Raw genomic sequence first — 16,591 nt, forward strand, 5'->3', positions numbered from 1 at the left:
CAAAATGATATTTTCGAGCAATTAAGATATTTGTCAAATATTTCAAAAATTTTTTCTTCATTCCAATAATTAATAAAGACGTAAAATAAATAGCCGTGATATTACATGATACACGGTAATTAATCTATTTTTTAATTACATTAAGTTTACGGCTATTTGTTGATTTTTGGAACAAAGGAGAAAATTTTTAAATATTTTGTTAATGTGCTCAATCCGCCACAAGTTTCATTTTATCCAACTAGAAATGATTAATCGAAATAATATGATTAATGCCAAAAAATTAATTCAAGAATTAAGTCCGAACTTCAATATTTTTGAGTAACAAGTATTTTATACATAAATATATTATTAATAAATACATTTTAATAGAAGTTTATCATATTTAGTATATTATGTTCGATATATGTTATATAGTTTAATATTCCTGACTTAATAAACAAAAAATCATTATAGTAACATTATTACAACATTGTTTAACAATACGTAATGTTTTCGAATATATCGCTTTTAATGTTTTATACAAAATAATTATAAATAAACTCTGACATTGATTTGGAAATTTTAGTGATATTGAAATTACATATGAGTACAACGTTGTAAGTTAATATTATTTACACATTCTTTTCATATTCTGACATGTGTTTTTTCTATATTAACGATGTGTCTTGTTAAAAAAAGAAATTAATAAATTTACCCGTTGCAATAATCTAAATAAACTAATGTCTAATTGTTTTGCTTAAATATAAAAGTTTAATATTTCATTTTCTACGCATTATTGTATCTTTTCACCTTATATGTGTGTATATGTGTCTCACATGGTTTTCAGTTTTAATAGCAGTCATTCATTCTCTACTGTTCCACAATTCTGAATGTTTATTTACAGTGCTGAACAAAATAAATCATATACTTTCCACAAATTGAATTTGTTAATATTGGGTGTGTGAATATGACTCCGTCCTTTTTGTTAAAATAAAACACATTTGCTTGGTTAGAAAATTAAAGAAAAGTTTATTGAAAGTATGCTCCATCTGCAGCTATAACCTTCGCCCATCTTTCAGGTAATTTATGTATTCCTTGCCTGAAGAAGTTCTGGTCTTTTGAGCTGATCCAATTATCAAGCCAAATTTTGATACTTTCGTTTGAAGTGAACCGTTCTCCCGTAAGATCTGACTGCATCGTCCGGAATAAGTAGTAATCTGAAGGAGCTATGTCTGGCGAATATGGCGAGTGGAGTAGCACTTCCCAGTCCTGTCCATCTAAATATCTTTTCACGACTTCTGCGGTATGCGGTTTGGCATTATCATGCTGAAGATTTAATTTGCTGTGCCTATTCACCCATTCTGGCCGTTTTTCTTCTATGGCTCGCTTCAAACGCATTCGGATTGAGTTTGGCAACAATCCTCTGTCAATAATACTTCCAATTCAGCATCTTCAAATTTTTTTTGTGGTTTCCCATGTTCTCTGTCCTCAGTTCCAAAATTATTATTTTGAAATCGTCGAAACCATTCCTTACAAGTTGTATTAGATGGAGCATGATCACCGTAAATCTCCATAAGCAAACGATAAGTTTCCGCTGCACTTTTCTTTGCAATAAAATAGTGTAATAATACCTCCCGCAAATGATGTTTGTTTGGAACGAAAACCGACATTTTCAAGTAGGGTTAAACACTTGTTGCTTACACTTAAACCAAATTTCACATAGTGCGTTTGAAAGTTGACATGAAGTACTATCGAATACAAGTGTTGCCAGTTATTAGTACACGTTCACAATACTAAAAGCAACATCTGTTGGGAAAGGGCGGAGTCATATTCACACACCCAATATAACTATTATTTTAATAAAAGTTAATGACTATGTTGCCAGAAAAATGGAAAAATATCACAGCTAACGACGGAAAATATTTTGATTGATGTAAATTTAATCATTTCTTTCAAATAAAGATAAAAAAATTGACAAAATAAGACCAGAATTAATTCAACCTTCTAATATATAAATATATATTTCTGCTGCTCATAATGCCTTCAATTTGAGCCAATTCCCGATATCAGACTAAGCAAAACACCTCCATATCATGATATTACCACCTCCATGTTTTACATAACATACACATACGCGCGCACACATATCACCAGCACCACCACGTCTTCTAAATATTTATTTCTTTGAGAGCCTCACCAGGTTCTCACCACACCCTAGACCGCCATTTTTGTTCGAATAATTCAAACTTGATATCCTCAGATCATAATACTTTTTTCCAAAAGTCTAGAGGCATTTTCGCATACTTCTTGAAAATTTCGAATCGCTTTTTCTTATTTATTTTATTAATGAAGGGACGCTTTGACGCGAATATATTTTTCAGTCTAGTTTTTCTAAATCTGCAACGCACAGTGCGACTACTGGCAGTCAAATTCATCGATTCTACAATGTTTCTTGATGATAGCTTCGGATTGTTTTACCATTCGAACGATTCTGGTATCATCACGAAGAGTTATAACCCGCTTTCGATCTTTTCCGAGATAATTTGACCTAATCCCGAGATAATTTGCCCATGTTTCATATTTTTTTCCAAATATGCTGCACTGCTCTAATAGAAATTGAGTATTTATTAGCAATTATTATTATTGTGAAAGACTCATTCTATTGATTGCAAGTGACTAAATATCACATATCAAGAAAAATTTGCTTTCATTACCTCATTTTTGTTCATCATGACTATTATTGGTCCCTTATACATATAAATTCTAATCGTAGATACAATGAATCGTAGAAATAAACAATAGAATGACAAACAATATCGTAACAAATAATGAAATGTAAATATTGACAGTTCCCTACATTACACTATGTAAGTATATAATTTATTTTGTCCAGAGTAAAATATAATAACATTGAATAATAAACGTTTAATAAAAGAAATGAACACAATTTTTATAATTTCATATATTCTTTGTTCAAATACTATAAAATGTTTTAATTTTTCTAATAATCCATTTGCTTGTCAAAAAAATAGCTATACTAACAAATTTAATTTTTTTTGTTAATAACTTTTTAATGAACAATGAGCAACGGCTGCAACTCAGGAATATGTCCTTAACAACATATGTCAAGGTCATGGACTTTTCAGGAGGTTGTATATATGTATATTTACCGTTTTTCTTCTGAAAATTCTCTTTGGTATTTTGGAATGTGTTTAAACTATGTTTTGATTACTTTATTCACTCACACAACTAAACCATAATACTACACATACATAGTATTACACCAACACAGATTCTCTGGCTCCAAAATGGCGATCATGAGAGGACCTGACTTTGTTCCGTCCCTCTATTTACGAACCTTGGCATAAGTATGTCGGAGTTGTTAGTAGACAGTGGTAAAGAAATGCGCGGAGTGTAAAGGGTTAAAGAATAATTGCAAAATTGCTTATGATGTGTGTATTTATGTCAGAAATGTCTCTCTATTCCTTGATTCTGTTTCAACTGTTTTTTACTATCCTGACTAGTTTAGCCGTGGGTTTTATTGGATTAAATAACTAATAAATGTTACGTGTAAATGAATAATCCAAATTTGTTGACCAAATTCAAGATTTATTTTAAAAGAAAGTAAAATAAAGTTTTCAATCAAGATATTTCCCGTTGCTTTCGATAATTTTAAGCTATCTTTCGGATAGTTTATAAATTCCATCTCGGAAAAATGTTGTTTTTGGATATCTTAATATGATAAGGTATTCAAAATATATTTTTATTGACATCAATTTTTTATGATATTAAGTCATCATTTTCACATTTTGAAGAGATTGTATTATCAATGATTGATAATATCATTAAAATTGTGAATGAATCAATTTTAGCTTTTTAATCCATACGTTAATTCATCAAACTGAACTTTAAAAAAATAAGATGATCTAAATCGCGAAATTCTAATATTAGTTTGAAAAATCAATTTCATATTTTATTTTAGGATCGAAAATTAATTGAAATTGGAATACAATAAAATTAATAAAAATTTGAAAATTTTGGTCTTTTATTTATTTGTCGGTTTTCGAGAAATTATTTTTGGCCAAATTATATAAATACATGTTTTTTATTTAAACGTATTTTGCAAAAATTTTTGGCATATATTATTTTCTCACTAGTCGAAATGGCTGTGACGAAGAAACGGAAACTTTGATTAGTATAAAACATTTACATGTTGTTTTCGTGTAAATGAAACTGTGTAAATAAAATATATACGAATTTAATTGCATGCATCAAAATATAGTGAAGTAAAGAAAATATTTATAATAAATAATTCGCTTTATATAAAAGAAATAAAAATATTAAACAATTTTTAAACATAATATTTAAAAAATTTTGAATTATAGATAGTCTAAAGCTAACTAGTTTACATGATTATTATCAACGACTACTCCACGGTAGCCAGCCAATGCCTTCTGGTCTAGATGTCGCAAACACATTGAAGTATTTTTCTCAAACTTTGTTATGTAAGTATAAAATGTTGCCTGTTCCTCTTTCTCTTAACTATAATGATATTGCTGATCAATGATATTACTGTTATTATTAGGTGTACAAATGAATAAACCAAATTTTCTTTAAATAGTTAAGAAATCAATTTTAAAATCAATTGAATTTCCTACTTTTTTGCGGTGATATTGTTGACATACAGTTATTAAGAATGGTATTTAATATGGCGGTAAACTCAACATAATCTTCAAAAGTATTCAATTCAATAGAGTCAAAAATGGCAATAGATAAAGGTATCCGACACTGTATTCTTTACGAATTTCAACGAGGAAAAAATGCTACAAGAGCGTGCGAATTGATTTGTTTCTTTTTTCAACAAAAATATTATATCGTACAATGTGTACACATTTTGGTTTAAGTGGTTTAAAAGCGATGATTTTAGTCTGATCAACAAATAACGCCCTGTACTCCCTGTAGGCCCTCGGAAACGCAACAACGATGATTTGGAAGAATTACTTGCTGAGAATTCCGTACAAACGGAAAAAGAGCTTGCAAAACAGTTGAAAATATTGTAGCAAATCATTTTCAAACGCCTACATGAAGTGGAAAAGATCTAAAATGAAGGAAAATGAATTTCACGTAAACTCACTGAGGCCAAAAAATCAACGAATAGCAGCGTATCTTTCTCTTCTTAATAAACATCGACAAGGAAAATCGTTGGGGAAAATCATTATGGGCGATGAGAAATGAATATTCTATGACAATTCGAAACACAAAAAATCATAAATGAATCCGGCGAAACGTCAACATTGATCGTAACGCCCAATCGTTTTGGAAAGAAAGTTCTACTCTGCATTTAGTGGAATATCAAGGACGTGCTTTATTATAGCTGTTGGAACCGAGAAATATAGTTATTACTGACTACCAATTAATACGCTTAAGTCAAGGACTGGAACAAAAACGCCTGTATATTGGCAAAGGAAAACGTCTTATGAAATTGTTGCATATAACAACGCTAAGCTACATATTGCTTCTAAGACAAAACACACCATAGTGAATCTTAGCTGAGACGTTTTGTAATACCCAGCATATTCATTAGATATTGCTTCATCTGATTACCACTTGCTCCGGTTAACACGCCTTGTCCGATATGTACTTCTAACTGTACTATCAGTGAGTGAGATTCGAAAATGGCTTGATGGCTTTATCGTGTCCAAAGACACAACATTTTTCCGAGATATCAACTGCCTAAAAGATGGTTTAAAGAAAGGCGAATACTTTGATTGAAAAATTTGTTTTACTTTCTTTCAAAATAAATCTAAAACTCAAAATGAAAAATTTGGATTATTCATTTGTACACCTAAAAAATAATATCATCCATTTGAAATATATCAGTTTAATAATATATGAATCGATAGAGATGTGTACAATTAATGTTTCATTAAAACTCTTAAACATCTTGTAGCTTTGTTAAAAGAAGTATGTGAAGCGCCGTTCGAAATGATCAAATCGCAAAAATTCGATGGAGAACGAATGGCATTGTATCCTAATTTGGATTATAAACAACTTTACAACGCATTAACTCAGCTGATCGACGTAGTGCCATTAATACATATTGGTCTACAAGGTTTATTGTCGTTCTATCAAGACAGTTGAAATAAAAGTCAATACACGTTCAAATAATAAATTTAAATAGTTTTTAAATCGTTTTTAGCAGTTATATATCTTAGGATTTGTTATTCATAGCATTGTAGTTATTTACTTTTCTTTCAGGAAACTTTTTATAAAGTAACACTTATTTTCCAGCATTCGGGAAAGCTTTACTGCAATGTCTAGCCTGTCTATTACCTTTTCTCGATCACGATATGATAGACAATATACCGTATCTAGCCGCCAGTACAATATCGGTACTCCCCATAGAGCTTCATGAAGAAATCGTTAATTATCTTTGTTTTTACATTTTGCCGTTCACTATCAGTAAGTATGTTTTATTATATTATATTTTTGTCGGTTATTATTTTAATTATAACTGACCTAACTGATAATAGTAAGCATAGTTCTTAAAACGAGATTCAACTATATTGGTAAGTTATCAATATAGTGTAGTTATCAACGCAGCTTTGAAATGCTAATTTCAGAGTCTTCGTTGTAATATAATATTAGGTGTGTGAATTAATTTGGTTCATCTGGCGGTCAATTGCTGTACTATATAATTTTCTAACCTCTAATGTCTGCAAAAGGCTTTATCTTTTAGTTTTGATATCTGGCAATAATATTCAGTTGATAAACGTTTGGGTTTGTAACAATAACATCTAATTCGAAAATGTCGAAATTCGAGCTAAAAGAGCATCATTTCCGGGAAGTTCTCATTTTCTGTTTTCATTTGAAGCAAACAGCATCTGAAGCTCATCGAATGCTCGTAGAAGCTTAAAGGAAGTGCTCTCACTGATAAATCATGCAGATAATGGTTTCGACGTTTCAAAAGTGATGATTTCAGTGTCGATGACAAACCTCGTCCAGGTCAGCCGAAGAAGTTCGAGGACGAGGAATTGCAGGCGTTAATCGATGAAGATCCGTGTCAATCGCAACATGAGCTCGCGCAATTGTTGAATATTGATCGATCAATAATTTCTGTGCGTTTGGCAGCCATGGAAAAGATTTACAAAGAAGGAAGATAGGCTCCATACGAACTGAAAGAAAAAGACATCGAGAGGCGAAAAGCCATGTCTGAAATTTTGCTTGCCAGGCAAAAAAGAAAAGATTTTTTGCATCGTATTATGACTGGAGACAAAAAGTGGGTATATCTCGATAATCTCAAACGAAGGAAATCCATTAGCGACCCAGGGAAACCATCCATATCGATACCAAAGCGGAATATTCACGGCAAGAAAGTAATGCTCTGTATATGGTGGGACCAGAAGGGTGTAATGTATCATGAACTATTAAAACAGAGTCAACCATCACTGCCGAACTTTACCAACAACAATTGATTCGTTTAAACAACGCATTGAAGAATAAGCGGCCGGAATATGCAAAGAGACACGATAAAGTGATCTTCCAGCACGATAACGCTCGACCATATGTTGGAAAGATTGTGAAGGCCACATTGGAAGTACTTGGCTGAGACGTTTTAGCTCACTCGCCGTATTCACCAGACATTGCTCCATTCGATTATTACTTATTCAAATCGATGGCACACGGGCTTTCGGACCAGCACTTCAACAATTATGAAGAAATAGAGAAATGGCTCAATGAATGGATCGCTTCGAAGGACGAGTCGTTTTTCCGTCACGGAATGCAACAACTGCCAGACAGATGGGAAAAAATAATAACAAGCGATGACAAATACTTTGATTAATGTACTTTTTCATGTTTTTTCATACTAAAGTCTTTTTTTGGAAGAAAAACGGACTGAATTAATTCACACACCTAATATTATTAAACATTATCTTTTAATTATTGCAATACTATCAAATTTTATAATCAATACTTACTCGTTATATCTATGTGTGCGTTAAAGAATTAAATTAAATACTTTTTTTATCATTTTTAGCAAGAAAAATTGAAATTGGTGATGAAAATTCTGCTAGTCAATCAGTGGCCGCTGTTATAATGATGATTTTTCAGTATTCCAATAACCCAGGTATATATACATATATATATATATATATATGTGTATACAGTTTGATAAAAAAACATTTTAACAAATTTTATAAGATAGTAAAGTATATCGAAATTAGCAATTATCAGTTGATAAATCATATCAGCATACATCTAACTTCCCAAACATTGAGAAAACATAATTGAGAAAGCATAAGCTAATAAAAATATGAAATAGAAACATTCTTACAGCGCATCATTGCCAATTGTTGGAGTGTCTGATGGCCTTGAAGCCGGGAGTTGTAAAGGATATACTCTGTGTAATCGCTTATGGTACCGCACCAGCAAGAGCATCGGCTGCAAAATTACTTTTCTATTATTGGCCATCGTTCAATCCAAATCTATTTGATCGCCGTGCTGTATTGGTAAAATTTACTAGTAGGTACATTAAATACATGTCGCATTTTAGATTTTTAAAGCGCAACATGTTAATTACTGATGTGAAAGCTGTTGAATTATCATTGATTATTGTAATATTAGACTATTAAACTATTATTTATATTGTAGACGATCTTACTCCGTTTGTATGTCAACGGGATAGCTGCCCGAATGCCGGAAACGCAGAAGCTGGTAAGGTTTGCTATGATCATCGCATATCTATCACTTTCGCTACCGAATCTCCGCCGCCGCTCTATTTATGTATCGAATGCGCGAATGAAATTCATCGGGAACATCCGAATCAAATGTTCTACGATATTTTGCATCCGATGCAACAAGTGTCTATGATTTGTGAAAACAAGGTGAGTGTGTGATCCGTAACAGTTTGTGGACTGCACGATTGCAATCGTTTCGTTTGAATATTTGAAAAACTTCAATATAATATTGATTAATGTCAGAATTGTAGAGCAGCGGACAAATCAGCCATTAGCATTTGCTTTTCGACGGAATGCGCAAGTTATAACGGAAATCATCCTATACGTTATTGTCAACAATGTCATAACATCCGCCATAACAATCGTCGCGGCGGCGATCACGTTTACCATACGGCACTCCCGCATCTTTCGCAGCTGGATTCGCAAACGCAGACCTATATGGTCCAAGCAATTGTCAGGTAAAACATTTTATCTATCAATGAGTATATTTTGTTGCTTGGTTGGTAAAGCTCAGTTTGAGTACGGTCCTTTCATCTTACAGTTTGCTTAAGGAAGCCGAGTCGTTAAATATTGATAATAGGGAGATGATGGAGTTAAGTAGTAGTACCAGTAATAAGGGCGGTACAGGATTCTCAGGGGGTGGAAGTGGCGGAGGTAATACTGGTGGTATGGGAAGCACGTTTGGTGGTCACTGTGATCCCACGAGCTTGGAAGAACGCCAATTACTTGGCAGATATGGCGTATGGTTGCTCGTGGGGCTTTGTACCCCAAATGAAGATACCCCAGTTGAAATACTGGGCCGTTTATTATCAATGTTATTTCATTGGTTTCATGTCACTGCCTACTCTTTCGATGGTACTAAAAAAAGTCTTATGCACCTTATCTTTTCTGTTGGTAATTTAACACTTTGCATATACACTTTACTCAAGTAGACGTAGTTAAATATAGTTAGATGGTAGAGTGGAATCGGTTAAATATGTATAATATATATTATAAGTTTCCTTTTCTTTTTCATAATTATTATAGTACTATATAGGATATATCTGAACTGTATCAACTCACACAGAGGATAGAATCTACATAAAAATATTAATAAATAAACTTTAGTAAATATATGTTCTCAAATATTTAATTTCTGAAATATAACAGCGATCTTAATTTAAAACAAAATCTTAATTAAAAAAAATTTTTTATTAAAAAAATTTATTTTTTTATTCATTAAATCGCGTTTTATGTTTTAGTTCTTTTTAATATCTTTCATAGTTTTCGAAATTTTTTACCTGTTACGTTTGAAATTTAGCATCCTGTATACTGTTAAAAAATTATTCAAAATTGCTGACATGTCCATAAACTCCTTAAAAGTGTAGGTATTCTTGATATCAAGGGGAAATAATACGTTTTCTTAATTTCATTGGCAATAAAGAATAACAATATATAACGTTCCAATGGATGATTTTTTATTAACATTCAGAAATTGTCAAAAGTGATAGATATGGTCTTCAAAAACGGATAAAAATGTGTTGTATTAATATTCTTAATTATTATAGTATTCTTAACCTGCTGATCGTGATACATTTTAATACTTTTATTACTTTTATCTTCTGAAGCATATATCTCAAAAACTAAGCTTCCATGGACATACGAGTACAATATATTTACTAACACTTTTTTTATTCATTTTTCAACATAACATCTGTCCTATAAATTTGTCGACAAAATTCAGATGCATCCTCTATGTATACGTACATTAAATACCTTATAATATGTTTCAGTTAAATGTTACGAAATACTTAAATATAAAAGCTGTTTTGCTTAAACAGGTACTAAATTTGATTAAAAATTGAAAATACTTAACCGAATTTACTCCACTCAATAGATTAGATTTGTAGAAGAAATATTAATTCGAGAATTTATTTCAAAATTTGCACGCAACATATTGAACATACCTGCACACGACGTAACACATATTTCGAGTGATTAAATGTTCTTCTTCAAAGAGAGCTTTTGCTGTACTGCACGATAAATTCCGAAACAATAAATGTCAAATTTATTGATGTTTGTGTGCGTTCATTGTGTTCTATGTAATATTCAAATCAGTGATATAATAATTAATCACTGGCGTTCTCGAATCAATTTTAACAATTTTCTTTTATTATAATAAATTTTTCGATTGCTCGTAAATCTTTCAGGTCAAGCGGAAAGTGCTCTCGAGAAATTAAAAACTGAATATGTTTGTGGTTGGCTTTCGGAAGTTATGAAAACGCATTATGAAGTATTCATTTCTTGTCTTCTGCCGCATCCAGCAGATTACGTCAGAGTTGGAGGCCATTGGTGAGAGTTTTCTATTTGTTCTTATGATAAATTAATTTTTTCCTTAAAATTATACAATTCAAATAAATATAAATAAATGAAATTATACCCGGGAAAAAAAAATCATATATGAATTTTGTCCATGCACATACAGAGAGAGATATATATACAGGATGTATAACAAGTACCGGGATGGCGAAATATCTCGAAAACTATGCATCTTAGAAAAAAATGTTTCAAACAAAAGTTGTACGATTTCAAGGAGAACATAAAACAACTATCATTTTGTTTACAGATGGCGACACTTTCGAGATATTTACTGACCATTACTTTTCTTAAATGGAAATCTGAATTTTTTATTATATAGAACACTACAAGCGCGCGCCATTTTAGCTTATTCATATTAAAGTTTGGAATAAATATTATAAATCATAAAAATAATCCCTGTAGTGTAATATAAGTTTAATAATATTCGACTCCAACATACGATGTATTAGGCGCATACAGTTTGAAATTCCATGACATATTTTCTGCATAGTAACGCGTAACCGTATAATCAATGAATTTCGACGTTTAACATTTCTATTCCAAACCATCTTGAGTTCTCTTCAGATGCTATATGCATCGTTCTATTGGCTAAAAAGCATTTGAAGATAAATTCAAAACGGTCCTGAATATAGAAGCTGACTTTCCCTTCCCTCTTCCTCACTCCTTCCTCCCTCACCCTTCTCTTCAATCACCCTATCTCTCCCCCTTTCCCCCCTCTCCCTCCTTCCCTCTCTCCATCACTCTATCACTTTCCCTCACTCTTTCTTTTTCTCTCACTCTTTCTTTCTCTTTAACTCTCACCCTCCCTCCCTCCCTCTCTCTCTCTCTCTCTCTCTCGCTCTCTCTCTCTCTCTCTCCCTGTCTCTCTCTATCTTTTCCTGTCTCTCCCTGTCTCCCCCTGTCTCTCCCTGGCTCTCCCTGTCTCTCCCTGTCTCTCCCTGTCTCTCCCTGTCTCTCCCTGTCTCTCCCTGTCTCTCCCTGTCTCTCCCTGTCTCTCCCTGTCTCTCCCTGTCTCTCCCTGTCTCTCCCTGTCTCTCCCTGTCTCTCCCTGTCTCTCCCTGTCTCTCGCTGTCTCTCGCTGTCTCTCGCTGTCTCTCGCTGTCTCTCGCTGTCTCTCGCTGTCTCTCGCTGTCTCTCGCTGTCTCTCGCTGTCTCTCGCTGTCTCTCGCTGTCTCTCCCTGTCCATCCCTGTCCATCCCTGTCCATCCCTGTCTATCCCTGTCCATCCCTGTCCATCTCTGTCCATCTCTGTCCATTCCTGTCCATTCCTGTCCATCCCTGTCCATCCCTGTCTATCCTTGTCTATCCCTGTCTATCCCTGTCTATCCCTGTCTATCCCTGTCTATCCCTGTCTATCCCTGTCTATCCCTGTCTCTCTCTCTCTCTCTCTCTCTCTCTCTCTCTCTCTCTCTCTCTCTCTCTCTCTCTCTCTCTCTCTCTCTCTTCACCATCTTCGATATATTCGAGATTGAGGTTCCACGCACCTTTTTTGAAAGATATCCCCTGATACAAAAACTGTCATCCAGCTGTCATCCCACGCGATGACAGCCGCAAACGACACGAAGCTGGCCGCAACGCGACTTCGAGACGGCCAATTAGCATCGCGGAAAAGAGGCTTCGATAAGAAATACATTCACAATGTTAACATGCGTTTTTTATTAAAGGGATCATCTTCTTCTATTCCAATTAAATTAAACAAATTTTGTCTGAAACATTTTTTATTTGCCTAATATTTTTTTAGATATTTAAGAAACACGTAGTAATCTTTTTAATATTTAATTTACAATATCTTGCTAACTATTTGTTGGAAGAAAAAATGGTACTACACGTTTTTATTCTATTTGGTCTCAAAAATATACTGTCACAATAGCATCCTGACTTTTATTAATTTGATGATTTTGAAATTTCCAAAGGTCAATAAGTTAATAAAAGTTAAAGCACTATTGTAACAATATATTCTTGAAACAAACACTTTCGACAAATAGTTAGCGAGATATCACAAGTTAAATGTTGAAAAAGTTACCAAGTTATCCTTAAATATCTTAAAAAATATTAAGCAAATAAAAAAATGTTTTTACCAACTTTTTTTACCAATCAATTTGAACGATTTTCGCAAACTAAATAAAACACTATCACTAAACAAAATGCTATCACTGTTTTATGCCCTTCTTTAAATTAAACAACTTTTGTTTTAATAATTTTTTGTGCCTTTAATTTTATTATTAATTAAATAATTTTTTGTATTTTTAATTTTCTAATAAATAATTAAGTGTATCCACTTAAATCAGACACACTGTATAATCATATAATTTTATATAATTAGGTTGCGCGCACAACCTATTTTATTTTCGCATGTCGCGATCTTCCGGATGTGTGAACGCGAATCATTATTCATCGTGTGTTGAGAACGGAGGAAATAATATATATGATTTTTATATTTCAGATATACAGGGTGTCCCATAACTTGTTACGAGGAATTCGTGGAGACAGAACAGATTAAGACAAAGATAAAAGTCCAATATTAATTTGCGATATTTGCAATAATTATCGATTATTATTAATTATAGGAATCTGACAAACGTGCGCCGAAATGGTATTGAAAGAGCATTTCAGCCGCTCGGGCATGACATCGGCAACAATGCTAGATCGACTGGGCCGCGCTATGGCTCGAGCGACTGTAATACTCCTCCAATATCATCTCCGTCTGCGCTTATTCGTCAAATTTCTATACTTAATAACTCGACAATTATTGCCAATAACGCAAAATAGTACGGCACTTTTATATTTATCTTAATCCGCTCCATGTTTGTACGAATTTTTCGGAACAAGTTATGGCACTTTATATATAACTTATGTTTGTATATAACTTATATACAAATATGTTATATTATGTAAAATTATGTTAATTATGTTATAATATTAAATTATAAAATCGATTAGATCATTTCACAAATAAGTTTATCATTCTAAAGGGAAACTTTGGCTTCGCGAACATCGCATTTAAAAGACGGCCTAAATCGTTTATTTTGTTTGGTACCATACGAAGTAATTACGCCCGATGTGTGGGATTATGTAATGCCACATTGGATGGAAGCAATGGTGAATGACGTTCCCGAACACGAGCTTCACGAATTAAAAATAATATTATGGTAAGTATATCCAGAGTTTGAAAAATTTTTAAACATAAAAAATCTCTCCAATCATATAGTATTATTACGATAAAACAAATATTTTAAAGATTCTTGAAGGATTTAAGACATATTGAAAAAAAAACAACAGAAAATATATAGACAATTATTACTTATTTTATATATACAATTATTATAAATAGAAGGAAAATTAATCAAAATCGCCAAATAATTGGAACATTACTCCTTCCTTTAAAAAGTAATTTAAGTAATGTTAATTTTTCTAGGAAAATATTTTTCACATAAAATATTGCGTAATATTTTAATATTGGTTAATTTTCGAAATTGAAGATATATATATTAATGGTCCTGTTTATAATATGTTGAAATATTATTATCATTATATTAAATAAAATATTATATACAAGGTAGGCCATTTTAATCTACGCACTGAAATCTCTCAAAATCCATAAGTTTAAGACAAAAATGTTTCAGACAATAGTTGTATGGTTTCGAGGAGGCCATAAGAGGGTACCATAGGTTTGACCTTGAAGAGTTATTTGAAGGTCACATGAAGGTCACGTTTAATTTCTTGAATGGAAAACTATATTTTTTATTACATATTTTTATAGCTGACTTCGAGAGCTTTCCAAAACACTATAATTAAATGTTTTTCCGTGAGGTACTTTTCCAGTTATAAAGCTTCAAAGCAGTATTTTGACCTTAAAATACGATACCTTATGTATGTTGTCATGTTATGGGGTCAAGTTGACTCTTAGGGATCATTCCAAAGTCCAAATCAACTTTTCACCCAAATCTCTGTAGTTATGTATGTTATGCATCAAAAAATTCGAATCATTCTACTTTTAGCGCTACCCAGGAACAACGACGTGGACGCAGTAGAATTCTGTTCCCTTTAAAGTGCTTGATTAACGTGAGTCCCTTTACCTCTCATGATTCGGGGTGCTGAATTAACGTGAGTCCCCTTGCTTCTCACGATTCGGGGTTAGGGTTTCAACTTGACCCTATAATATAACAACACAAATAATTGTTTGAACGACTGAGCCAAGCTGTGTGCAGGCAAAAGTTGATAAATCGTACTTAGGACCCTTAATCATTTTGTTATTTTTATTTACATACTAAGCACTATCCGTATTTCTAAATTTACAGTATTTTATAAATTCGTATTACAGCAAAATATTGGATCCTGATATGAGTCCTTTAGGATTTGACGCGAAGAAGATGTATAATTTCGTCGCGAAGCGATTTGTCAATACGAGTGCAAAAGTGCAAGAACAGGCTCTTAATTGGTTACAAACACTTACGATGCTAGAAATAATGATACCACTTGGCCAATTATTTTCAATATTTAGCGACGGAGTCATCGTCATGCAATCGATGAATTCCGCAGAATCAGAGCTAAAACCAAGCAAGTCCACAAAAGATTGTGATGGTAACATTACATGTGCGTAATTATTGACATCGAACTTTCCATTCTTCTATAATATATAATTAAATTTTTAAATGTCATTCTATGATATATAAATAAATATTAATTCACAATTGAGTATTTTTTCGAAATATCCTACAGGTCCTGTTGTCGAAAACGAATCTGGCAAGTCAACGCCACTTTCTGACGATATGGCACCAACGCCAAGGCACATGGAATTTATGACAAACGCTGAATTAAATTTATCCTGCTGTATTCTTATGCTTGACATACTATTGAAACAAGTGAGGCGGAAAGTTCTTCTAAATTTTAGTTTAGAATAAAATTAATATCCATAGAATAATTATACCATTATTGAGGATTTGAAGTTTAATATATTATATTTCGATGAACTTAAAAATATAGTGTGTGTCTAATGGAAGAATTTTTTTATATAATTCTTAAAAAATGTTTTCTTACTGGAAGTTAAATGTTTTCTAAATATTTTTTCATTTCCATTCTTAAAAAAAAAAAGATTGGAATTCTGTCTGTTCTTCGAACAATTTTAAAGTTCTTAATCTACTAGAAATAGTTTTGACATTTAAAATAACCAAAGTATAATTTAAAAAAAGGAGACCCAACTTCCAAAGTTCTTATTTCCCTTACGGAGAAAATACTTAAATATTGAATGTTTACACTCAGTTTATACTCAGTTGTTCGAATTTACGAGTTTTCTATAAATATTTTTTAAAATTTACTCTCAAATGTAAGTATATATTGAAATTTAAGAATATATTTAAGAAATTTCCGAATATACCCACATTTAAGAATAAATTCAAACAATTAAGTGTAAACACTCAATATTTGAATTTCTTTTCCATAAGGATTGACAAAAACCAAAAATTTTATAAATTCTGGAAAGAGATACTAAATAGTTTTAAAGTTTTCTATAAATATTT

General features: G+C 32.3%; 1 protein-coding gene across 8 annotated transcripts in view; it reads left to right on the forward strand.

Moving 5' to 3' along the window:
- Positions 1 to 16,591, forward strand: part of unc79 (UNC-79 domain-containing protein) — a 49,575-nt gene that overhangs the window by 720 nt on the left and 32,264 nt on the right. For 7 of the 8 annotated variants that reach the window (XM_019842641.2, XM_025296845.1, XM_025296846.1 and 4 more), the window contains exons 2-13: positions 4,365 to 4,484; positions 5,930 to 6,091; positions 6,271 to 6,441; positions 8,018 to 8,107; positions 8,317 to 8,502; positions 8,632 to 8,864; positions 8,961 to 9,175; positions 9,259 to 9,611; positions 10,907 to 11,048; positions 14,048 to 14,224; positions 15,397 to 15,668; positions 15,795 to 15,937. In XM_019842641.2, the coding sequence (XP_019698200.1) occupies positions 4,365 to 4,484; positions 5,930 to 6,091; positions 6,271 to 6,441; positions 8,018 to 8,107; positions 8,317 to 8,502; positions 8,632 to 8,864; positions 8,961 to 9,175; positions 9,259 to 9,611; positions 10,907 to 11,048; positions 14,048 to 14,224; positions 15,397 to 15,668; positions 15,795 to 15,937 (2,264 nt within the window). The remainder of the gene's footprint in view (positions 1 to 4,364; positions 4,485 to 5,929; positions 6,092 to 6,270; positions 6,442 to 8,017; positions 8,108 to 8,316; positions 8,503 to 8,631; positions 8,865 to 8,960; positions 9,176 to 9,258; positions 9,612 to 10,906; positions 11,049 to 14,047; positions 14,225 to 15,396; positions 15,669 to 15,794; positions 15,938 to 16,591) is intronic. The other variant, XM_019842642.2, reaches the window with a different exon arrangement.

This window comes from Harpegnathos saltator, unplaced genomic scaffold (assembly GCF_003227715.2).
Source record: "Harpegnathos saltator strain DR-91 unplaced genomic scaffold, Hsal_v8.6 scaffold160, whole genome shotgun sequence".
NCBI lineage: Eukaryota > Metazoa > Arthropoda > Insecta > Hymenoptera > Formicidae > Harpegnathos > Harpegnathos saltator.